The sequence below is a fragment of the Mastomys coucha genome, unplaced genomic scaffold (genome assembly GCF_008632895.1).
Source record: "Mastomys coucha isolate ucsf_1 unplaced genomic scaffold, UCSF_Mcou_1 pScaffold15, whole genome shotgun sequence".
NCBI classification, from domain to species: domain Eukaryota; kingdom Metazoa; phylum Chordata; class Mammalia; order Rodentia; family Muridae; genus Mastomys; species Mastomys coucha.
The window spans coordinates 152640483-152666041 of record NW_022196897.1 but is presented as its reverse complement, the minus strand read 5'-3'; the positions used below and the strand labels follow the sequence as shown (position 1 = coordinate 152666041).

General features: G+C 53.1%; 1 protein-coding gene across 1 annotated transcript in view; it reads left to right on the top strand.

The window, feature by feature from the left end:
* The window catches only part of Prex1 (phosphatidylinositol-3,4,5-trisphosphate dependent Rac exchange factor 1), a 149348-nt gene that overhangs the window by 88440 nt on the left and 35349 nt on the right, over nucleotides 1-25559 (top strand). The window contains exons 6-13 of the mRNA XM_031372802.1: nucleotides 8073-8234; nucleotides 11386-11519; nucleotides 12717-12835; nucleotides 14198-14347; nucleotides 16114-16261; nucleotides 23535-23635; nucleotides 24662-24765; nucleotides 24913-24962. Coding sequence (XP_031228662.1) covers nucleotides 8073-8234; nucleotides 11386-11519; nucleotides 12717-12835; nucleotides 14198-14347; nucleotides 16114-16261; nucleotides 23535-23635; nucleotides 24662-24765; nucleotides 24913-24962 — 968 coding nt within the window. The remainder of the gene's footprint in view (nucleotides 1-8072; nucleotides 8235-11385; nucleotides 11520-12716; nucleotides 12836-14197; nucleotides 14348-16113; nucleotides 16262-23534; nucleotides 23636-24661; nucleotides 24766-24912; nucleotides 24963-25559) is intronic.

The window sequence follows — 25559 nt, the reverse complement described above, 5'->3', positions numbered from 1 at the left end:
TTCCCTGGGGTGTGCCCAGGTCACCCCCCCACACCCCCCCCCCATCTGCTTCTGTCTTCTTTTAGCTTCCTGACTGGGGAGCCTGCTTTGTCTGCTTCCCCAAAGGGGATGGTGCTTTCCACTCTGATTCTCTGTGTGAATTGAACAGTATGGGGGCGGGGGCAGGGGACTTGTGCTGACACCTGAATGTGCCTGGATTGGACAGTGTGGAGAGGACTCGTGCACACACCTGAGTGTGCCACAGGCACACCAGAGGAATACTCTCTGATGTTGTCATGGAAGAGGCTGGTGTGGAATTTTATTTCCTCCCAGCTCCCACTAGGTGCCTCTTTGAGGTGCGACTGAAGCTCTATGCCTCAGTTTCCTCATGCTGGTGGTGTGTTATAGTTGCTGTAAGTGGCTGGATAAAGAATGAGTGGAGGGACCTGTAAGATCCTACAGTGAACACGAGCTATCTTGATTGACACAGGTCCGCTTCAGCCCTGATTAGCCACACACTTAGTTTGGCCTGCGTTTCACCCTCTTACGGTTGAGCTGTCTTTGTCCGTAGGTTTAAGAAGCTTCAAGAAGCACCGGGAAGGCCATGTTTGCAGCCTGACATGATAGCACCCCTTAGCTCAGTTGCTTCTGTTTAGTGTGTTTATTGATGCGAACTCTGTCCATCTGTCTGTATACGTCTTTCTCTGCCTCTTTGCCTTTCCTGGGGACTGAACCCAGGGCCTGCCATGTCCTAACTAAGCACCTGATCACTGAGCTACACCTCACCCTCTTTTATTTTGAGACAGGGTCCCAGTAAAGTTGCCCAGGTTGGCCTTGAACTCTCCACCCTCCTTCTTCCTCAGCCTCCTGAGTAGCTGGGTGCTGTCCTGGTGTGTCTTCAGTCCATCCCCTGCTGCTGCTGTTTCTTCCCATCTCTCTCTGGGATCATTTGCTTGATGGTTTTTGGGGGTCAGTCCCTCTTGTTTCCTGTTCCCCCTCATTTTTCCTGCTGCAGCTGTCCAAGAAGTGTCCCAAGTATCTGCAGTTTTCCTGTTGCTTCTGGAACATCATCTCTGTAAAGCCTGGGGGTGTCACCCTTGTGGTGGCTTCCTTGGGAGGCTGGCCCTTCTCTGAGGGTTGTGGAGATCTGACCACGGGCTGTAGACCTGGACCACATATACAGCAGCCCTTCCCCCAGATAAGTTAGGGCAGCCTGGATCTTGGCACCGTTAGTCCTGCTAAGGGGTAGCCACTCTATACCCCACCAGTGGTCACTTTTCAGAGAAGGCCCAGGCCTGCACAGGCAAAGCCACAGCTAGCCACAGGAGGATGGCTTGGGAGGAAGCTGGGGAAGGTCAACTGTGTCTACACTGAGCAGAGGGCCCCCACTGGACCCCGCTGGCATCCCTTGCTCCCGCATCAGCTGGCCGAGGAGCTGCAAGCCTGCAGCATATCACCGGTTCTATCTCTGCTCCTCTTGGAGGCTTGGGTCCCTGGATCCCCACAGGGTAGAATTGCTCAAGATATTTGCATGTCGTTTGCGTAGAGTGTCTGTGTCAAGGCTTTCTCTGCTGTGGTGGACAACTTTTCAAGTTCTTCTAGAAGTTTTTAACTTCCTGTTTTCTTCATTTTTCTTTCTTTAGCATGGTGTGTGTGTGTGTGTGTGTGTGTGTGTGTGTGTGTGTATGTGTGTGTGTTATGTACTTGTGATGTGGGTGTGTGCATGTATGTATTCATGTGCATGAGCATGGAGGCCAGAGGTCAATATCGAATGTTTTCATATCTATTGATCTCCATTTTTATTTGGTAGACCAGGCTGGCCTCGAAATTGGAGATTTACCTGCTTCTGCCTCCTGAGTGTTGGGAATACAGGCTTGTGTCACCACGCTGTCTCTGCTTTTGTTAACAAGCGCTGAGGACCCAAGCTTACTTAGGTCCTCATGTTTATAATTGAGCTACTTCCCAGCTCCTCCTTTTCTTTGAGCAATCCCCTTTGTCACAGTCACTGTGCTATTGCTGGGAACAGACACCATAGCCCAAGCAAATTATAAATGAAAACATTTAGCTGGGGGCTTGCTCTCAACTTCTGAGGGTCAGTTCATCGTCATGCTGGAAAGCGTGGTGGCAAACTTGGAGAAGCAGCTGAGAGCTGTACATCCTGATCCAGGGTAGCAGGTAGAGAAAGAAGGGTGAGGGGCAGGGAGGAGCCTGCAATGGGCTTCTACAACCTCGGGCGAGGGGCAGGGAAGAGCCTGCAGTGGGCTTCTACAACCTCGGAATGCCCACCCCACACTGACACATCTCTCCCAAGGCCACACCTCCTCATCCTTCCCGAACAGTTCTGCTCCCTGGTGACCTAAGCATTCAAACATGGGGGCCAGATGGGGGCCGTTCCCATTCAAACCCCACATCTTAAGATGTTCTCCACTTGCATCCCACTGTTATCCTCAGCATTACTAGACGGGACACCAGGACTTTTGGGCTGCACCCTCTGAGCTAGGTAGAGGGGACACCAGGACTTTTGGGCTGCGCCCTCTGAGCTAGGTAGAGGAGACTGGTGCAGGAGCCTTTATGAGCAGAGCTTGCATAGGAAGGCTCAATCTATACTCAGCCCTAGAAAGTAGGGGTGTTGCTCTGTTTGGTCTAGCCTGTGGTACCCCTTCCTTTCTAGGCCCCTTTTCTCTGTGGAGATGCTGGCATGGCCTCCTAGCCTTGTGTTGGCTTTCAGGTACAGGTAGTGACAGGTTTCATCGAATCTCCTAGTAACGAATCCAGCGTTGTCTTTACACTGGTTTGATGAATACATCCCACGGGTGACTGAAAACCTAATTTATCATTCTATGTCATTAACCACCTCCACACCTGGAAAACCTAACTTACATTTGCTTTTTCAGAAAAGAGTGAAAAACTGTCAGGACTCCTGTCGGTGTCTGCTTCAGCCAAAAAACCCCCATTACCTAGGTCCCCCCAGGCCAGTGTCTCCAGCTCTGTGGGCCCTTCCCTCAGGTGGCACCCCCACCAGGCACCAGCAGCCTCAGGCTTACATCCTCAGGGAAAAGATGGCTTACCCTCTGAGGCCCCCACCCCCACCCGGCCCAGCCCCCAGCCTGAGTCCTGGCTGAAGCCCTTGCTCAGTGCGCCTTGGGTTCCCTTCCTGAGGCGGAGGCTGGAAGACCCGGGCTTTGACATGAACCTACAATGGAAGCCTGGCTGTAGTGGCATCTTTGGGACCCATAGCCCAGGAGAGGGTCAGGAATGGTGGCTTTGGATGACCCATCTGCTCTCCAGTCTTCCTCTTCATGTTTTCCCATAAGCCCTTGTGGGGCCCCAAGGACACTGAGCAAAGCAAGTAGTTGTACACCATACCTGACCTTCGCTTGTTGACTGGCTGGATCTGGTATCTGAAGCTCATGTTCTGGGTTGCACTCTGTGGCTGTACTGTGGCAGGACCACCCCTACTTTGGGGACAGGATGGAGTTGTACCTGTGGGTACCACCTTGGTATAAGTGATTGTAAGAGGTAGAGGCATGAGGTGGCTTGCAGAAGCCCAGGCCTGCTGCCCTGTTTCCTTCCTTCCTGGAACCCCAGGCCACCTGTGAAACCACACGGGGTAGAACGGCACTGGAGAGGTTCACACCCTGGCTTGCGTGGTGGCCCTCTGTCCCCCCTCACCCAGGGCCGGCTCTCTTCCAAACAGTTTTTACAAGAGCGTAATAGGAGGAGACCTGTAACTAGCATCTACCATGCCCCACTTCCTGTTTGTGGCCTCGAACTAGAGCCTCTGTTGATATCGTGCCTCAGTTTCCTCATTGGGTTGGCAAGGCTTGGATATGCTGGTTTTAGTCCTGGTGTGCAGCCAGCGCTCCTAGCTGCTGCTGTTGCGTGGTCCCCACCTGAACAGCCCTTGTCCGTTACTCTGACTGTATGGAGACGGCAAGAACCGAGTTGCCGTTACCGTGGAAACGACGGTAACCGTGACAGCATCGGTTGTTGGGTCGTCAGGGGAGGCTACCTGGTTTCACTGTGAGCAAGCTCGTTCTGCCTCAGAGAGGTCAGGTCTCTTGTGAAGGGTAGATGCGGCCTGCACCTGTCCCTTGGCAGCAGGGGTTGGCAGCTTGAGGCACATGAGACCCCTGATGCCCTTAGTGATGGGGTGCCCACTGCTCTTCCTCCGTAAGGTTAACTCCACCCAGCCGCTGTTCCCCGAATCTGACTCCGGACCTTCTGAACTCCAGTGAGACCCAGTGGCTTTTTGGGTTGTCGTTCTCCCAGAGTGCTCATCGAGCAGCTTGGAGTTCCTCTTGGAAAATGACCTCTTTGGGCCCCGTGAATTCATATAGCTATGTCGCTTTGGATGTGGGCTCCTGAGTTTTCAGGATGGTGGTCTGTCTTCTTGGAACCTGGTTCTGTTCTGACTTTACCCAGTGAAACCTGAGTACAACTGAGTTCTGAATTCAACAGGGAATGCTCTCTCCCCTTTCACCACATAGGTCATAGGTCCCAGGGTTCACACAGGGGTCTGGGTGTGGAAGCATCCTCCGTTGATGAGCCATCCCTCGGCTGACTCTCTTCACCGATTTTATCTTTAAAGAAATTGTTTTATTTTTTTACCTGTGTGTGTGTGTGTGTGTGTGTGTGTGTGTGTGCATGTGAGTGTGGTGGCCAGAGGGTTCAGATTTTTGGGATCTGGAGTTAGAGGTAATTGGGCCACCTGGTGTGGGTACTGGGAAGTGAACTCTGCTTCTTTGGGAGAGCAGCAAGTGCTAACTGTGCATCTGGACTCCTCCCCCACCCCCACACTTCATTTATTTTAAAACTTTCTTCTTATTTATTTATTTATTTACTTACTTATGTATGTGTGTGAGAGTGTGTGCCCGCACACACACCCATGCATGCGTGGTGTGTGCATAGAGGTCAAAAGATGACCCTAGGTGTCTGTCATCAGGTACCTTCTGTCTTTTGTTTGAGATAGGTCTCTCATTGGTCCTCAACATGTAGGCCGGGCTAGTTGGTCTACCCTCTTCTAGGGGTCCACCCATCTCCATGTCTTCCCTCACCATTTCTGGGCGTATAGGTGCATGGCACCATGCCTGGCCTTTTAGGTGGGCTCTGGGGATCCAAACTCAGGTTCTCAGACTTGCAAGGAAAATGGTTTATGACCTGAGGGCCCTCCCTCACCCCCAGTCCTGGATTGTCTTTTTGTTTGTTTTGTTTTTTTAAACAAAATTTACATTTTATTTAGATTGAAATAAACTATACAAAATTTATTTTATTCACCAAAATAGCAGCAATATTTCCTGTATTATTTTTAGATAAACCTCAAAACATTTATTTCTGTAGGTTTTGCTTATAAATTAAGACAAGGCAGTAGACATAATCACGTAAAAAGAAGAAGAAGAAGACAGATAAATCAGTTGCCTATATGGATGGCCTCGGGGCCTGCCTTTCCCACGAAGCAGAAGTGAAAGGCAAAAAAAGCCTGTGAAAATGTGGGCTCAGCAAAGGATTGTAAACAGCCACAGTCAGATGAGGAGCAGCAGTGCCGGGCTCTGCCATTCTTACTTTAGTCGGTTGTGGGGTTTTTTTGTCTAGTTTGGACATGGTTCCGGAGTCTCTTCTTCCCACCTTTTGGGCCTGTCTTTGGGGACACGACGGCTTTGAACTAGATGAGGTAGCGTCAGGATCGTGAGGTTGCTCCATGTGTGAGTGTGTTAGAGAACGCACCGCCTGACCTAGGTCACAAGGGCTCCCTTCTCTGTTCTCCTCTCTCAGCTGTACAGTCATGGTGCTTCCATGGGGAATTCGGCCCACTGAGTTAGTTTTGGTGAGGGAGTGGCCGGGTTTGATGCTGCACTCCCTTCCCCAGGAGTAGCCCGCTCAGTTCTCTTTCACCGCACTCCTCTCCCTGTAAGAGCCTGAGTAGCGTGCCCCAGGAGGAAGCAGCCTGCAGAAGGCTCAGGGGCAGGGGTGGCTCTTGGTTCTTGGAACCTCCTGGAGTGGAGCCAGCACTCCTTTGTGGCCAGAGACACCAAAGTCTGCACTTCCCACTGCAGCTTGGGCCAGTTACCAGCCTGGCCTTTATGCTTAGTTTCTGTTCCCACCTTCATTGCTGACCTCAGGCAGAAATAGGGGGTAGGGGCAGTTAGCTGGGAACGGGAACTGAGCCTTTCCTCCTTTCGACTGAGGGCCGGTCATTGGCTGCCTGTGAGGACCCCTCTGAGGAGCATCTGGACTTGTAGCTCGGGCTGCAAGGAGTAGGAGACAGCTGCTGTCTGCGAACAAGCTGCTGGCCATTCTGGCCTCCTGGGCTGACCAAAGTGTGCCTGGTGCCTGGTTGATCCCTTGCTGTCCTGAGCAAGCTGGTGGCGCGCTGGTGATCCCAGCCCCTCCTCCCCAGTGGCTTTGGCTGTCACAGTTTCTTTTGTTAGGGAGTCTGGGACCTGCCTTTCAAGCCCAGCCAGGGGACTCAGGGTGGCGTTGAGGATAAGGAGAGACTGGCCTGTGCTTATCTAGTTAGCAGCTAGAGCTGCCCTGGTACCCAGTCCAGGAGAGGCGGGGGACGTTGACTTGTGAACATAAGAAATAGAGAAGTGCATGGTGGCAGGGCCTGGGCTGTCTAGTGGGTGGGGTGTCTGGTTCAGGAAACTTCTCTGATGCTGTCCTAATGCCCTGACTGAGGAAGGCGAGGGCCTGGCACCGGCACTGCCACCTCAGCATAGTCATCACCGCCGCTGGCCCTTAAGTCTCTTCCATGTCTCACTTACCACAACTAGTGAGTGGCTGGCATCTTTTGGTTGAGATCAGCCGGGAGGTGAGTTGGTACAGTGATTGACTAGCATGCAGGAAGTCCTGGCTTCTGCCCTCAGCGCTGTGGTAGCATATGCCTTTAATCCCAGCTCTCAGGATGCAGAGGCCGGAGAATCAGGAGTTTAAGGTTCTTCAACTACATAGTAAACTTGAGGCTAGCCTGGTCTACATAAGGCCAAGTCTCTGGAAAACACTGTCTAGCCTTGATAGTGTCCTTGCCTACGTCTGAGACGAGGGTCAGCTGATGGCAGGTGGGCTGGATGCTTTAGGCACTCTGTCCTGTGTCCTCTGAGCAAGAGGCTTGTTCGTTTATTTGTCTATCTTTCAGTCCTGGGGACTGAACCCAGGGTGAGCCTTGAACACATACATAAGGCAAGTGGTTACCACTGAGGCATGTCCCCCTGTCCATTTCACTAGGAGAGCTGGGGCAACGAGTGTCTGTGGCCGCCTCTGTCACCTGCCCATCTCCCTGTTCTGTGACCACCCCTACCCCAGTCACCTGCCATCCTTGTCATGGCCTTTGCGCCTTCTCTCCCAGCTGCCTGCCATGTTGCTCCCTCCGCACGTTCCCAGCCTCCCTGATTGATGCTCACATGGGGTCTAGTCCGACTTCTCCAAGCGTTTCTTACTGCTGGCCACTGGTTTTTCTTTGCCTTTGGGCCTCTGTCTTCTGTATTAGGCCATGATACCCACCAGGCGAAGCGTTTTTTGTCTGTTCTCTCGTATATTGACTGACCCTCCCTGTAAGGACAGGCAGATGTCACCCACAGAACGAATTAATAAATGAGTGAGGGAACAAGTGAATGTCTTCGTTACCTCTTCTGTCAATGACATGAAACACCCGACACAATCATCATAAGGGAGGGAGGTTTTATTGCGGTTCGTGGTTTTCGGGTTGGGTCCAGCAGGAGCAGGGGGGTGCGTAGCTGGCCTCAGAGGCTGTAGTCAGGGAGCTGACAGGAGTGGATGCTGGTGCTCAGCCACCATTCTCCTCTCTGTTCCGTCTGGAAGCCCAGCCTCTGGGATTCCACCACTCCTATTCAAGGCTGGCCTTCCCCCGCTAAACCTCTCTGGAAGCACCCTCAGAGACACCCAGAGATTTATCTTCTAGGTGACCTCACATCTAGTTAGTTCTCTGTGAAGACTGACACTCATATGAATGAATGAGCCAGCAAGCGAGGGCTTTGCTCCTCGACCCTTGGCATGCTGCTCTGGTGTGACTCTGCCTCTGCCGGGGCATAGGCCCCTGGACTGATCACCCTCTTTTCTGCCCCTTCCCACGCTAGGAGTTGGCCAAGAGGACCCCCGGCAAGCACCCTGACCACACCGCAGTACAGAGTGCCCTGCAGGCCATGAAGACCGTCTGCTCCAACATCAATGAGACCAAGAGGCAGATGGAGAAGCTGGAGGCCCTGGAGCAGCTGCAGTCTCACATCGAAGGCTGGGAGGTGCGTGGTCAGGGCCCGTGGCTGAGGGGCCTGGGCCCCCCCATTGGAGCTGTAGATCACAGGCTTGCACCTGGGTTTGGCCTGCCCTGTGGTTGCTTACAAGTGGCTTAGTTGCTTTTCAGTGAAGCAGAAAATCCCGGATTTCCCATTTCTGTAGAAGACTTGGTAACTCTGCTGTGTCTCACAGTAGCTGCCACTGAGGCTCCTGTTTCCTTAGCCTCTGTCACTGTGGGCCATGCTAACTCCCCTCAGTAACTGTTCACGGCCTCCACTTCCTGCTACCTACACGCCTCTGTGCTTCTTGTGCCAGCATTGAGGGCAACATTTACATATCTATCAGTATTAGTTTATTTTCCTGTCACTGTGACAAAATGTCAGATGAGAGCCACGGAAGGAAGGAAGGGTTTGTTGTGGCTCACAGCTGGGGGTGCTTCGCACAGCTGGTCCCGGCACCCCCACAGGAAGCTGGCAGAGACAAGGTAGCTCGCTTCTCCTTTGTACTCAGATGATGATACCACCCACGTTTAAGGTGATCTTCCCTCCTCGGCAAACACAATCTAGACACTTCCTCACAACCAGAAGTCTAGAAGGTGATTCTAGGTCCTGACAGGTTGACAGGATCATCATGCTTTCACACCACACAGTGTATGTGACTGACTTTTCTTCATCACACTTGTGTGTGTGTGTGTGTGTGTGTGTGTGTGTGTGTGAGCATGGTGTGCCACAGCGTGTGTGTAGAGGTCAGAGGACAACCGATAGGAGTCAGTCTTTCCTTCCACTGGGTGGGACCTAGGCATTGAACTCACGTCATCCGGTTTGGCAGCAAACCCCTTCAGCCACTGAGCCATCTCTTCTGCCTGTGAACAACTTCACTTTCCTAACCCTCACCTCCTACACTATTGAAAGTTTCCTGTGTGTCTCTAGAAAGATGACAGAAATGACAACAGGTAGGAAAGGCCAGCTCAGCTGGAGCGGGAGGCTAAGAGCGGAGATGAAAGGTTCCGGGGACAGACGTTGCTGTCTGACACCCCCACCCCTGCCCACCAGGACCTGGGTGGCCCTGGATCTAATATTCCTTTCTTGTCCCCTCCCCATGGAAGGCCCAGCTGCAGAGAAGGCTGGGGCTTTGCTCAGAGAATAGGGGGTGACATGTCCCCTGAACTCTCCCTCATTGGTCATCTTCTCGAAGAGAGCCCTCCAGTTCCCAGAGTCCTTTGCCGATAGACTTTGGAAGGGGCATTGAGGTTTGGCCTTGATCAAGGTGGAAGGTGGGAGAGAGAAGGTTCCTACTGTCTGAGAGACAGGCTACCACAGAAGGGTCTGATTTTCTGTGGCGTCAGCAGTACGGTCCCCCTTCCCCCTTCCCTCCAGCTTCCCGAGCTTCTAGCTTCCTCCCTCCAGCTTCCATTAACTGGCCTGAGTAGGAAGGATGGTGTGCTCATCAGGCAAGGTGGCCACTAAGCCAGCCAACCTGGCATCTGGCTCCTTCGACTGCAGGGGCTGCCTGTGGCTTTACCCGAAGCAAGTGCCACGTGGCCTGCCTTCCTATTGTGTCACAGGCCGTGGCCCTCAGCTCCTTGCAGCCTCCACACACACACTGGCACGTCCTTGGCCCTGTGGGCATGGGGCCGAAGGGGTGACTCCGAGGAGCTCACAATGCAGTGCAGACCAGAATGTGTGGCCAACCAGGCAGGGTGGGTGGCTTTGCTCCAACAGGGCTATTTCCTTCCTGTGCCTTGGACACGTCAGTCATCCGCGCCCTTCTTTAACCCCGATGGCTAGCTTGCATTTCTGGAAAGGGATAAGGGAGTCGGGGGAGGGGCTAGAGATCTACTTCAAGGTATCGACACATCACCTGCTCCTTGGTGTGATTTGGTCATTCGGACCATGCTTGGTGCCAAAGAAGCTGGGGAATGTAGGTCATTGGTCAGGCAGCCATTGCCTGTGAAACTCATTCCCCAAGATGGACTGAGGGGAGCAAGGATCTGGGATACCTGAGTGAGAGGTTCTGAGCTTGCCAGGATTCCACTCAATTCCCACTCCTCAGCTCTTGGAATCTGTACGACCTGGCCTGGCCTACCCAGGGCTCCACACAGACCCACTACATACTGTCTCTGGGGACTCCTGCTAGCAGGACTTTCCTAGTCCCTGTCTGTGCTCCTCCTTAATGTCTCTCCTGGTCCTCGGGCCCACTTATCATCGCTGCTCAGCACACCGGCTGTGTTAGCGTGTGTGACACTCATCCTTGGTGATGCCTGAAGCTGTTCCCCTCTGCACCCATAGCCTTCGGTGGACCAAATGCTTCCAGAGTCCTGCCCAAATATTCCCACATGGCATCTGTTGAGCCCCTCCTGCATCCCGGGTGCTAGAAGTCTCCCGTCCTTACAGAAGTGTTTATCTTGTCGGGAAGGCTTAACAAGCCAGATTGCAAAATAGATTGTGGGAAAGACAGACCACAGGACACCCAGACAAAACCCAGTCCTCCATAGGGCCGGATGCAGAGCCCTAGGGCCTGTTGTTAGCCACATGAGTTGGTGTATCAGCTCCCTGCACCTCTGAGTGTCTCCTGTAAAAGGACATGCAGTCCACTGATGGCTGTGGCCCACACAGCCCTCCGTCACATTGTGCTGCCTTCTTGTCTGCTGAGAGCTTTGTCTATGGAGGCCGATAGGAATTTAGGGTTATGTAGGGAAAGGTGCTTGATGGTTAATGTCAGTCTGACAGGGTCTAGAATTGCCTTGGAGACAGGTGTGTCTCCTAGCCTATGGGTGTATCGGTGAGGGATTACTTAGCATCTGGGCATGCCTCTAAGGGTTGTCTTAAATTCATTGATGTTCAAAGATCCATTTTAGTTGTGGCGGGACCATTCCATGGCTGGGATCCTGGACTGTGCAGATGCAGAGAGGGCTGAGCATTAGGGGGCATCCATGGCTCTCTGCTTCCTGATTGTGGATATGATGCAGCCAGCTGCTTCAAGTACCCCCTCCATGGCCACCCCGCCATGATGGACTGTAACCTTGAGCTGTGGGGCTGAAGGAAACCCTTCTCCCTGGAGTTGCTTTTGTCAGGGTGCTCTTCCTCTGCCACAGGGAGGAGGTTTTAGACTGGCACGTTCTTGGCTGCTCATTGCTGTCCTCCATTGCCTCCCCAGGGCTCGAACCTCACAGACATCTGTACCCAGCTCCTCCTTCAGGGCACCCTGCTGAAGATCTCTGCGGGCAACATCCAAGAGAGAGCCTTCTTCCTCTTTGACAACCTGCTTGTCTACTGCAAGCGGAAATCTAGGTGAGCTGTTGGGGCAGGACCAGGCTGCCCAGGAGGCTGGGGGCGGGCCTGATGACCATGGTGATAGAAATAGACAGAAAATGCTAAATGCTCCTTTCTCCAGGTGACACCTCAGGCTTGTCAGCATCCCTCTCTGGGCTTTGCTTTTTCCTCTGAGTATTCATGGAGATATTCTAAGTCAAGTTTTGAAAAGCAGTAAGGAGGTATTTTGCCATATATGTTTTAATATCCAGCCTTTGAAGTGGTTCATGTATTAGCATTACGTGTCCGTGGGTCCCAGTCATGGTTTCCTTGTGCCCCAGGATCACTGCATCATACAAGGCAGCTCTAGACGGTTGTGGAAGTTCACCAGCATCCTGAGATCCTAAGGTCCCCAGATGCAGGAGGGGAGAGGGCTCTCCCCATTGGTCAGGAGGAGAAACGACCAGCTAGCTGGTCAGCATCATTACATCTCTCATTGAGCCACTTGCCCTCTGTGGGGACCAGGAGTGAGGGGCAGGTGGCAGCCACACTTTATGTGTGGTTGGAAGTGTCAAGTGGGGTGTGGGACAGTGGGAAGAGGGATGGAAAGATCGCTAGAGGCTTGGTGATGAATGGATAGTGGGTGTGGAAGGGAGAGGGAAGAATGTGGCAATGTGGGGATGGAGGAGGAGGGAGGAAGCAGGTGATGAGGGAATCTGTTGAGCCTGGGGATGAAGGACCGGGGAGGGGATGATTGAATAAAAGAGGGGATGGATGGGGGAGGTGGGAAAGGATGAAGCAATGGATGAAGAGTTTGTTGAGCCTTGGATTCGGGGAGGAGTGGACGAGGGTGTCGATGGGCTGGAGATGGAAAGGGAATGAGAAGAGAGAGGGGGTGCAGGGATGGTTAGGAGGTTGTAGGGCACCAGATAGTGGGGAAATAAAGGGGTGGGAGACACCCCTCTTGCTTGTACAGTGAACTGGGTTTCTGTTGTTCCTGTTGGTCTTCCATGAGGTCCCCATTAACTGAACAATGATCTGTAAGGCCAATAGAGCTACTAACTTATTTCCAGATGAGGAGCCATGACCAGCAGAGAAGAGACTCACCCAAGCTGCCTGCCCACCGACAGACACCCCATGTGCTTCACCCTAGCCCCCCAGCTCCCTTCTGCCCTGGGCACTGCCCTCTGCGATGCTGTCCTCTGTAGGGGATACTGACTTACCATTGTCTTTCAGGGTCACTGGGAGCAAGAAATCTACCAAAAGGACCAAGTCCATCAATGGCTCCCTGTACATCTTCAGGGGTCGGATCAACACCGAGGTCATGGAAGTGGAGAATGTGGAGGACGGAACAGGTGGGCCCCACCCCTCTCCACTAAACCCACCCTGGCACTCTCTGCCTTGTGTGTGCCGTGTATTGTTGAATGTAACTTACCCGAACAAAAGCATTGGAACGTAGCACACAGTACAATCCTGGGCTGAGAACCCAGCACAGTGCATCCTGGCCTACCGCCCCACGGGTGACGACTGTCTACATTGAGTTTCCCCCCATTTTATTCGTATTCTGTGCAGATGAATGTTTTGCCTGCTTTTATATCTATGTGCACCATGTGTGCAGTGCCTATGGAGGCCAGAGGATGGTGTTGGATATTCTGGAACTGGAGGTACAGATGGTTGTGAGCTGCCCTGTGGGTGCTGGGAATTGACGCCAGTCCTTTGGAAGGGCAGCCAATGCTCTTAACTGCTGAGCCACCTCTCCAGCCTTACACTGACTGCGTTTTGTAATGCGGCCAGTCACCCCCCCTTTTTTTTTCCTGCTTAAAATATTTTTACTATGTTTGCCATGGTGGTGCACACCTTTAATCCCCAGCATTTGAGGCAGAGGCAGGTTGGTTTCTGTGAGTTTGAGACCAGTCTGGTTTACACAGTGAGTTCCAGGCTAGCTACAGCTATATATAAAAATAAGTCATTATTACCTCCTTAGCTTCCCTTACCAGATATTTTCCTTTAAATGCCCCTGTTTTTAAACTTATGTATATTAAAGTGGCTTTAGATGCATGTGGCTATATATGTGTGCGTTTTAATGCATAGAGTTATATGGTCTCACGTGTTATACCTGGCTCTCGTGCTCAGGGTACTGTCTCTGTGAAGGCATCCATGTCTCACACAGTGCCAGGCAGATCCTGTTTCCTGTGACTGGATAGCATGCATGTACGATCCACAGGCAAGCGCCAAGCTTAGGGTAGTTTCCACCATTCACTGCTGGGACTAGAGATGCCACATCTCAGCAGATGTCCTGTGAGCCTGTCTGGGGAAGGTTCTAATGTGGTGTTGAGCCATGACACACCTGTAGGTCCCTCTTTAGGTTTGGGGTGTGGCAGAATCCCATATTCCTAGGTCCCGTTTAGCATTTTGCTTTCAGAGAGGGCCGCTTTCCTGAGCTCGGGGTGTGAATCTCCTCTGCCACTATATACTTGTGCTTGTATAAGAGGTCAGGACACCTGTGTCACTGTGCTGTTGGAAGGGGTCTGTGCAGGTCTTCTTTGCCCATGAGAGAGAAGCCGGGGGCGGGGGGAGCACTTGTTGTGGGAAAGGCAAGAGGGAGCACTTGTTTAGCTCCCCAAGCCTGGCCCTGGTGGTAGCCATCATTCCATTGGGTTATTGATTGTTGCATACCTGTCTGTGTACTGACCGGTGTTTGCCTCCTGCCCCACCAGCCGATTACCACAGCAATGGCTACACTGTCACTAATGGCTGGAAGATCCACAACACAGCCAAAAACAAGTGGTTCGTGTGTATGGCCAAGACGGCGGAAGAGAAACAGAAGTGGCTGGATGCCCTGATCCGAGAGCGGGAGCAGCGAGAGAGTGGGTGCCTAAGACTGGCCGCAGAGGGTGGTGGGGTGCTCCTCTTCCAGGGGGAGGTGTGTATGGAGGGGTCTAGGTCCCTTGCAGAAGAGAGTTTTGTTGGGCGGGGACCTCTGTGACTATGTTGGGACCTGGTGGCAGCAGTCAGTTGTACCACGGTCCCCAGGTGGCTTCCGGGTCACCCCGAGCATCTGGAAACAGCATGTTCTTTCACTCCGCTGCTCAGGCGCTGGCCTGAGCTTTCGTTTGCTGTCCCTGAATGGGAATCTGGGGGATGGTCCTTGGGGTGACCATTGGGCATGGTGGAGGGCCCCTTAGGACACAGTTACCAAGGTGGTTCACGGAAAGACAGCACAGCGGCTCAGGTGAGAGACTAGAGTCAGATGGGCTGCGAGCTCTGTGCTCTGAGCTACTGCACAGAGCCCTCCAGGCTGGGAACTGGAGGGCCTGGGTGTGCCTGACACAAGTTACTTCAGTGATCTGAGCCAAGGTAGATTCACTCTCTGGCTGCAGATACAGTGACTCTGCCCCTCAAGACCATCCTTGCAAACTCAATGTGCTTCTACCCCACAGTCACCCCCGGTTTGACACAGAACAAACTGGGCCTCAGTTTCCCCCATGTTTATCCTGCAGACCTGAAATCCCAACTGGTCCATGCATCATAGACACCTCACATTTGCCATGGTTCCAGCACCCTCTGAGCCTATGCTGCAGGCTCTTCACCAGCTGGTGCTGAAGCATACCCTTGGTGCCACCTCTGAACCCCTCATGGCTGCTCTCTGTTCAGGAGATCATCATGGTCCCACAGGCCTGGACCCTTTAATACGGCCCAGGTCAACTGCCTCTCCCCCTGCCCCACACTTGCCACGTCACTGTTGCCAGCACAGTGCCTCTGCCTGTTTTCTGCAGAAAGTGGGGCCTTTGGGTGGCACTAAAATATAAGCAAGAGTGTATTAAAATGCTGGGAGGCCAGATAGGCTCTTGGCTTCGGCCTTTGGATGGGCAAGGGCTAAACCTCTGAAACTGCTCAGGCCTGGGGCGGGGTCAGTCCTGGGGTAGGGGCAGGGAGTTGTCCTGGCTGGGTGGGACTGAGCTGTAGTTTTGTGGTTAGAATCTAGAGCTGTGGTTAGCACAGGGTCTATGTCATTAAGAGGTGTGTGTGGTCCAAGGGAGCCTTGTCCTTAGAAGTGAGTGCTGTCTAAAGTTCACCCTCAGGGCTGGGCACACAGGGCTGGGCTCACACTGTGGCCTGTGGTCGACGTTTCAGATTGGAATCCGGAGCAAAACATCTTGGGGCAAAATTTCGGTACCACGTCTTCTATCCAGACAACATGCGTTCCCTGGGCCCCAGCTTCTTGTTTGCAAAATGGGAGTCATTGTTTCTCTTTTGTCAGGAGCATGGATGGGACGTGCGTCCGGTTATTTGCTGTTGCTGTCTAAATAGGGTGGGGTTCAGGGAGAGCATGAGTAGAGTCAGGGATGGGGACCACTGCATATGGCATGGGGGGCAGAGCTGTGTGTGTGCACTATGGATAGGTCAAGGCTTCGGCGCTCAGCTCTGAATTCAGGTACCATCAGTTACCCAGGACTTAGCCTCCCGTGGTCCCCACCCAGTCCTTCTGAGCAGTCCCTGGCAGGGGTGTGTGGCATTGAGCAGGGGTCAGGAAGTGCTCTGTGGCTATGCTAGGGTGAAGGCAGGGGGGCATGGATGCCAGAGCCCCCGACGGCCTCCTGTGTCCCCCATGGCAACCATTGTCCCCACGCAGGCCTGAAGCTAGGCATGGAGCGTGACGCGTACGTCATGATTGCGGAGAAGGGGGAGAAGCTGTATCACATGATGATGAGCAAGAAGGTGAACTTGATCAAGGACCGCCGGCGGAAGCTGAGCACCGTCCCCAAGTGCTTCCTTGGCAAGTGAGTGGCTTCTGTGCCCTGATCCCTGCTGGCCACCTCCCTTCCTGCCCTGAGTCTGCTTTGCCCTGCCCCGCCCCACATCCCCTTTCTATTGCCTGGAACCTCCTTAGACGGCCACCTAATGCCCCTCAGGCCTGTGGATCAGGCTCGGATGAGGGTCGCGGCTGGCCACCGGGTTCTGTTGTAGGTCCTGCTGCATTTGCTCCTAACCCGCTGTGTAATCCGATTCCTGTAACGAAGTACAATGGTAGAAGCTGGGATCTTCCAAACTCAGTGGGCCAGCCACACTCTGCCCGTCTCTGTTCTGTTCTGCCATGACCAAGGCAGAGGTGGCTGGGGCTATGTTTAGAAGATGAGGGAGGTGAGGTGGGGTGGGTCTGAGGCAGGCTGGAGCTCAGTGGCCAGGGCACTAAGGAGGAAGCAGGGAATAATGTCGATTGTCCTGGGAGGAAAAGGCAAGATTGGAGGCCCATGTGTGTGGCATGTCAGAGACTGCCCTGCGGGGTACTGTGTACACAGGAGAGTCTGGGCCAGTAGTGTTAGGGAAGGGACAAGCTGAGACCTCTATGGCCAGCGAGGTGGTGTCCCAGGAAAGGGTGGGAGTTCCCAGATGACGTGATAGAGTCAGTAGAGGGCAGGAGCCAGAATGTCAGGACTCGGGAGTCGATGTATGAAACAGAAAGCCCTGCCGGGTGTCCATGTTTCCCATGGGAGCCTTTGAAGTGAGGAGATAGCTCAGGATAGGCCTTGAGGTCTGGCATTAAACAGGCCAGGGCTGGGTGTTAGGGGAACCAGCATTTTTGGATTCCTTAGTCCATTGTCCTTGGGGGCTGGCAGTCCTGGCTCTGCCTCTCTGAGGCTCTGTGAAAACAAGACAGCTGGGCCCAGGAGCCTTGTGGGAGCTAGCTGGAGAGGTTGGGAAGGCCCCTGGATGTTTCCTTTGCTAATCCTGATCCCACTGTGAAGTTTCTCTAGCAGTGGCCCTCCCCACTTCTGCCTAGGGGGATAATCAGAGAGCCTTCCTGCCAGCTCCGGTGTAGCTCCGGATGGGATAACCTGTCTGTGATTAAGGTTTCTGAGGCCTGACTCCTCAGGAGGGATTAGAGGAGATTTCTCTTGCTGCCCGTTTGAACCCCAGCCAGCCGCACAGCTCACGTAACCACGGGGCCCAGAGGAACTGACTCCCCGTGAAGAGGAAGCTTCTTCGGGCTGGGCTTCCCTCTGCACCTGCCTGGGCTTCCAACACCCCTTCCCAGCCAGTGTGCAGCTCCAGGAGCCCCTGGTCCCCCTGTAAGGAGAATAAATGGGTGGTTGCAACACAGGTCCCTTCAGCCCTTAATCTGATCTATGGCATTCACATTTGGCCGTGGCGATTAATCTCACTCACACAGCACCATGAAGCAGGGTCACTGCTGTTGTCCCCATTTTAAGGGTGAAGGCAGTGGCATAGAGAGGGGAAAGCAGAGTCACACTGCTGCAGCGAGGTGGGATTTGAACTTGGGATGGGGTGACTCCAGAGCTGGCGTTCTCTCTTACCACCTCAATCTTGGTTCATTTTAATCTCTCTTCAGCATCTTCAGTTTTCCTCAGTCATTGCTTTCTCCTCTGCTGTCAGCTCCTGGATGGCGACTCCCTAGATGTGGACTGTCTGGCTTATCTTCATAACCTTTTAAGGCCAGGCTTTGAGTCAGACTGGGACTGTGTCCTACTCCCTGTACCTTCTTGCTGGATGACTTTGGGCACTGGGTTAATGTCTCTGGGTCTTGATGAATGATAGTTAAGGAAGGAGACAGGCTGGATGATGCAGTGGGAACATAGTGAGGATGGAGGGGGGGGTGCAATGGGAACACAGTGGACATGCAGTGGGGATGCAGTGGGAACACAGTGAGGATACAGTGGGAATACAGTAAGGATGCAATGGGAGCACAGTGGGAATGCAGTGGGAACACGGGATGCAGTGGGAGTACAGTGGGGATGCAGTGGGGATGCAGTGGGAATGTAGTAGGAATGCAGTGGGGATGCAGTGGAGATGCAGTGGGGACACAGTAGCATACAGCACAGTGCTGGCCAGAGCACTGAGGACACATGCTGGGCCCTCCATGCACATCATCATGTTTATAGGAATCAGTGTGAAGAAGTGGCCAGTTTGTGCTCCACTCAGAAGCGAATAGACTTCACATTTCAGTGATTAATCTGTGTACTGTGGGATAACACACTCTGTGTGTGTGTGTGTGTGTGTGTGTGTGTCTGTGTACCTGCCTTCCAGCAGCCTCAGGTTAGCTAGAGACAAAAATTAATTATTCCCTCCTTCCCTCTCTCCTTCCTTTCCTCCCTCCTTCTCTCTCTTCCTCCTTCTTTCCTTCCCTCCTCTCTTTCCCTCCCTTTTTCCCTTCTTCCTTCCTTCCTTCCTTCCTTCCTTCCCTCCCTCCCCCCTTCCCTCCCTCCTCTCCTTCCCTCCTTCCCTCCCTTCCTTCCTCCCTCTCTCCTTCCCTTCCTCTCCCCTTCCTTCTTGTTGCCAGCCAGCAGCAGGGAGCTGAACAGACAAACTTCCTGCCCACAGGCATCAGTCAGTAGACAGGGGCACAGATTAATAAAGGAACCCATTGGGCCAGCGAACCCCACAAGGCAGTTGTGCAGTGATGTAAAGGGGAGAGCTGTGGAGTTGACTCAGCCAGGGTGGGTAGGACAGGCCTCCTATCAGAGGTTACATTTCAACCAAGATCTGAGTGACAAGCACGTATCAGCTGCAGGAAGACTAGAGGAATAGCACACCTGGGCATGGCATGGCAGATGCCAGAGTCTGGTGGCTTTCATGAGCTGTGGCACTGGAGTGGCAGGAGTCGAGTTGGCAACTGTTGGCACGAGGCCTAGGAGTCAGCAGGGCTGCATCTGGCGGCACTGTGTCAGGGGCCAGGCTTTAGTACAGGTATTCGGGGACAGTGGGACGGAGATGAATTGTGAGGACTCGGGACCACTCAGGACGGTTTCCTGGAAGGCATACGCAGTTGCTGCCTCCCTTGATAGTGGTTAGACGTCTTGTTGTTAACATCCACACACTGGGGGCTCACAGGTAGGAGGGTTTGCTGCAGCAGCTCTGTGTGCACAGAGGCATGCAACAGAGACCAAACTGGGCGCAGCGGCACACACCTGCCCTCTTGGCACTCAGGAAGCTGAGGTCTGAGCAGTAAGTGTTCTTCAAGGTAGGCCTGGATATCATAGCAAGATCCTGTCTCAAAAACTGACCGGTTAATCACAGACGATCCCTAAAGAACTGTCGGGGACTGGGAGATGATAGCTCAGTGGGTAAACAACGCTTGCTGTGCAAGGAGGAAGGGCTGAGCTCAGATCCCAGCACCCATGTGAAAATCTGTAATCCCAGTGCCGGGGTGGGGTGGAGACAGGTGGTGCTTGCCGACCAGCCAGTATAGCAGTAGTGGCGAGTGTCACAAAACAAGATGGGGAGTTATAGAGGAAGACACCCCAACATTCGTCTTTGGCCTCTACATGCATACATACACAGGGCCTGACAGACTTCACCAGGGACATTGCCAGGGACTTTGTGCATGGGACTCCCAGGTTGCGTCTCAACCCCAGGCTCCAGGCAGGACATAAGTGGAAAGGTGTTCATTCTGGGGAGTTACGTGGTACGTGGAGCCTCCTCTGATTAGGTGAGGGTGGCACTTGTGAAAGAATGGCAGAGATGTGCCCATGTGTCATCTATGCCTGGCCTTGACCTGCAGCAGGCTGAACTGTGTCCATTGGGCAGGGCAGAGGGAAAATGGAAGTTGGCATAGCTTAGCTGTTAGTGGACTCCACCATTTGATCCCACTCTTACCGTGGCCCCACAACCTGTCTCAGTGCCTCCCACTGCTGTGGGGACACCTTTCTGGAAGCCTGGGTCTTGTTTTTCCTAACCCCAACCAGAACTACTGTCAGATCCCAGCATCCTACCCTCCTCCACCTGTCACTCAGAGCTGTTGTGCACTCTAATGTCCAGCTTGGGACATTCCCTGCTGGCCCAGTACACGTGGAAGCCTAGGGACAGCATTGAACAACTGGGCACTTCATAGGAAATATCAGATTTCCTTCTCTTTCCCTTGAAGAGTTGGACCCACAGGCTTGTGGTGGGTTCTTTGAGCAATGGCTTCAGCTTTGACTGGCTTGGCACAGTCTCCACCTGGCCAGCAGCCCCTGATCCGAGTTCGAGGTTCCTGCGTAAGAAGAGATTAACTTTATCTGATCCTGCCCCCCCCCCCCCCCCCCCCCCGGCTTCCAGCTTAAAGTTTCACAGGATTAAAAAGTCCACCCACTAATTCCAGATGTCCCCAAGCAAACCACTTGCCACCCGCATCCTGTTGAGCAGTGTCCAGCTGCATCTTGTTCATTAGATAGGGACAGCAATTACTTTAGTTGGCCACAAGCTGAAGACCCAAAGGGTAGCAAGATCCAGTGTGGGCACAGTCATCACTCAGTTACTCCCCCGAGTCTGTCTTTTGTCCCCTGCAGGAGTCACTTTGGGATACTTCTCGTTCCCCACTGTGGCCTAAGGACCATTGATCCCTACCAGAGGAGGCCCTGGGTAGGACAGCTGGTGAGCAGCCTTGCTCTCTGAGAGTGGTCACACCAACATCTGTTTGCCTTCTGGGGTTGCTGGCAGTTTTTGCCTTGTCCCAAGAGTTGGGACTTGGAGAACAATGGAGCAGGGTGCGGAGGGGGTGGTGTGTGTGTGTGTGTGTGTGTGTGTGTGTGTGTGTGTGTGTGTAGGGTGGTTAGAGGGATACAGAACTTGGGAAGTTCCCACCCAGGGTGCCAGAAATGTACCTGTTTCTTTCCCACATCCCTGGGCATCTCCTGGGCTTCCTGAATGTTTCATGATGCTGCTACCTACATAAAGCCAGGTCCTACCTCTGCCAGCACTAAAAGCTAAAAATAGCGTCCCCTGTTGTAACCGGAGGTGGGACAGCTGGTTTCCATAAAGGAGGTTGGGCACTGCTGCCCACGCTTGTGGGTGCTGCTTGCCCCAGGATCACCCTCTTCTGTTGTTGGCTCCAGTGGACTGAAAATCTGTGCTGAGCCCTGGAGGCCCCAGGGGCTGGGACCTCAGAGGCCTGGTACCTTGAGCAGAACAGCTACCTGTCTCATCTGTGTCCCCAACCTTCCTACCGACACCAGAACACTCCTCCTTGCTCATTCCTCGTTTGTTGTGTAGAGGACTCCGAGTGTGTCAGGGAAAGGTCAATGAGCAAGATCAGCATCTATCAACAAGGGCTCACCTGCTGGGTGTCTGTGTGCTCAGGGAGGGGGCCTGATACACACACACATCTGTAAACTCGTTGTTGCAGTGCTTGGCTCCGAGAGGAAGCGTAGGCAGGTGGGCAGCTCTGTGTAGAGCCCTCCCTGGTGGTGGGAAGGATTACTGCCCCTTGGAAGGGGTGGCATGGAAGGAGTCACGAAAAGGCATTTCTAGGTGGATGGAGCAGCAGTTTCAATGCCCAGAGGCATGATGGGGGTCTAGGATTTTTATTTTTTTAAAAGAAGAGAACAAAGGTGAGTGAGCCAAAGCCCAGAGGATGGGGGATATAGCACGAAGATTGGTCTAGGAACGATGTTCTAGGAGTGGAGTTGGTGGCTCATGCTAGTGCATTTATTTCTGGGCAGATGTGTGAGACAGTTGAGGCAGAGCTGAACTTCTGAGTAAGGCAAAAGCCTATTGGAGCACTGTGAGGATGGAGAGGGTGTGATGGGAGCACTGTGAGGATGGAGAGGGAGTGATGGGAGCACTGTGAGGACAGAGGGAGTGATGGGAGCATTGTGAGGATGGAGAGGGAGTGATGGGAGCACTGAGAACAGAGAGGGTGTGTTGGGAGCACTGTGAGGACGGAGAGGGTGTGATGGGAGCACTGTGAGGACAGACAGATAAGGTGTGATGGGAACACTATGAGGACAGAGAGGATGTGTTGGGAGCACTGTGAGGACAGAAAGGGAGTGATGGGAGCACTGTGAGGATGGAGAGGGAGTGATGGGAGCACTGTGAGGATGGAGAGGGTGTGATGGGAGCACTGTGAGGATGGAGAGGGTGTGATGGGAGCACTGTGAGGACAGACAAGGTGTGATAGAGCACTCTGAGAATGACAGGATATGATTGTGCCTTCCTGACTTTCAGTCAGCTTTCTGGGCTTGGTGTGGCCTCTTCCTTATTTTGTGAATTTCATTTATACTGCCTGCATATGCACGCACACACACACACACACACACACACACACATGCATACATACATACAAACAGATGTGCACTCTTAGTATCCACGACATCTAGCCACTCCCCACCCCCCCAGCTATCCATGGTGTACCTCCACCATCCACCCAGCATCCTCCCTCAACCTCCACATCTGCCCATCTATCCTGCGTTGATCTCTCTGATGGATAATCCATCTGTCCTTTCTTATTTACCTATGTACCACGTGGTCCAGTGTGTATCCACTGGCTTATGCTTCCATTCATAGGTCCCACATGGAGTCGTCTCCCCACTCAGTTACTTCCCTATCTACCATCTATTCTCTGTCTATCCATCATTCATCTCCCACCTACTCATCCATCCACCTACCTACTCGTCATCCATCTACCCACTTGTCAACTCTCTGTCCATCCATCCATCATCCATCCTTCTATCCATCTATCCATAGCCAACCCACCATTTACTCATCTGACATCCATCATCTGTCTGTCCATCCATCTATATCCATCCATCCATCCATCCATTACCTGCCCACTATCCACTCATCTGTCCTCCTTTCATCCATCCATCCACTCACATGCTACACCATTTATCCTTCTACCCACCCATCTATCCATCCATTCATTATTCATTCACTACCAACCATCAACCATTCTTTACTCTTTTGTCCATACATCTGCCTTCCCACTAGCCATCTCCAGCCAGCCACCTGCCCGTCGGTATATCTGTCAATCATTCATTCACACACCTCTTCCTCTGTCTTCCAAACATCCACCATCCATCTAACCATGTACTCATCTGGCCATCCATTCATCTGCCTACCATCTGTCTATCCATCCACCCACCCTTTCCTGGGTGGATGAGGCTGGCCTGGACTTGTTAGGCATGAACAAATCTTATCATGGTTTCTTGGGCTATAGCTGCTGGTTGTGTGGTGTGGGAAGATCTGCCTGCCATTCCTGGGGTGGGTGGGGCCAAGCATGTTCGGTTCTGGTTCTGGGGCTGGGGACCATCTCCCTGCATCTTCTGTTTCTGGCAGCGAGTTCGTCGCCTGGCTCCTGGAAATTGGTGAGATCAGCAAGACAGAAGAAGGGGTCAACTTGGGCCAAGCCCTGTTGGAGAACGGTATCATCCACCACGGTGAGTGGCAGTGGGTGTGGCGAGGGCTGAATGACAGGGAAGCTGCCCTTCCCCCAGACATCTGCACCCGCACTTTTAAGCTGCTGGCTTGGTCCCTCTCACATAGACTCAGGACCATGGCTGTCTCATGACATTTCTCTGGGGCGACAGAATTGCTATTCACTTGGGTACCAGCAAGCGAGGGCTCCTCCGAAAAGCAGGTGGCCAAGAGTAGGATTTTCCATTTGCCCCTTCAGAGAGAGCTAACTTGAGGATGTTTGTCAGATATTTCTTGCAGTAGGGCACTGAATGCACAGTCGTGAGTAGAACAGGTGAGGAGTCTTGTCCTCACAGAGCTGACATTGCGCTTAGAGGGGAGATGAAGGCTGTAGACGGTGCCAGTACAGCAAGCTCGGTACTGGCGAGAGGGGGTGGCAGTCAGTGTCATAGGGCTCAGTTCTAGATAGGAGCTTGGGGAGGTCTTCCCTGGAAGTGAAGGAGGCAGGTGGGTGTTATGGCTCTGGGCAGGGGGAGCAACAAAGGCCAAGTGCCCAGGGGGATGCTGAGTGCTCTTACATGGAGCACCAGGGAAGGTAGTGAGGCTGCCTCCTTAGTGGACAGGGGCGTGTTAGGCAGTGAGGTCAGTAGTCTTGGAGCTGGGGAAGGGACTTGGCTGTGGCGTCTGTGTGGCCCGCTGAGCCAGCTGGGAGCCACTGAGTGTCCAAGTGGGAGGGAAGGGTCTTTGTTTTTAGAGTTTTGGATGTTTGGCTGTACAGAATCTGCTTTCAGGTCTAAGTCTCCAGCAGAATTGAGAGGTAGCTGTCAAGATGGCAGCAGTGTGGGCCTTTACCCCGCAGGGCTTGCTTGCCCTTCTTTCCAGTGACAGGTCAGATCAGAGGTACCCACAGATGTCTAGCTAGGTTGCCAGTCTCTGCCAGGCTTGTACAAGCCGTGAGCCTCACATCCCTTGATGTTCTGGGGGACCAAAGGGTAGAGACGTGGGTGGGGTGGGTTTCCCCAGCCTCACCAGTCCCTGGGTCCTTCCAGTCTCTGACAAGCACCAGTTCAAGAACGAGCAGGTGATGTATCGCTTCCGCTACGATGACGGCACTTACAAAGCCCGCAGTGAGCTGGAGGACATCATGTCCAAGGTAGGACGTCTTCTTTCAGCCTGTGGCCCCGATCCAGCTGGAGGTCCCTGCAGAACAGGCCTATGTCCCTGCAGCCTGTCCCGCCCACCCTCCTCTTCCCAGCAGTCCAGAGGGTATGGCTGATTCAGACCCTGCTCTTGCTTGTAGGGCGTGAGACTCTACTGCCGGCTGCACAGCCTGTACGCCCCCGTGATCAAGTAAGTCCCCGTGGCCTCCCCACCAACAGTAGCCGACCAGCCCCACCTGACCTCTCTGATCCTCTGTCCCCTTCTCCATCAGACATGGTTAATAACTTCCATCAGACTGTCAGGATGAAGTGAGTGAATTTGTGGGAAGTGCCGAAGGCGTATTAAGGGACAGGAGAGCCAGGCTGAGCCTTGACCGGTCACTCAGCCTTTCTTTCTTTCACCAGTTCTTTCTGAGGCAGGTTATAAAGTAGGATGTCCTCAGGACCTTCGCACTTGCTCCTGCTATAGAATGTTCTCTCCTACATACCAGCTTCCATTTCCTCCTCCCTTATTTTGCCTGGGATGGGACAAGCCTTCTACCACCGAGTTCCATCTTGCCCCGACCACCTTCCTAACACCTGACCCAGGAGCTCTTCATGCTTCCTGTTAGGGCCATGCTTTCTTATGCCCTGTGTCTGCATTCCCCCTCGCAGAAACCACTTGACCTAAGGTTTTCAAATGCTCCAGGTTCTGGAGTCTCATTTATTTATTTATTTTTAATTGGACAAATCTTTTTATTTTGATCTCATTGGCTGTTTGAATCTGAATTCAAGTGGCTTTGACGCA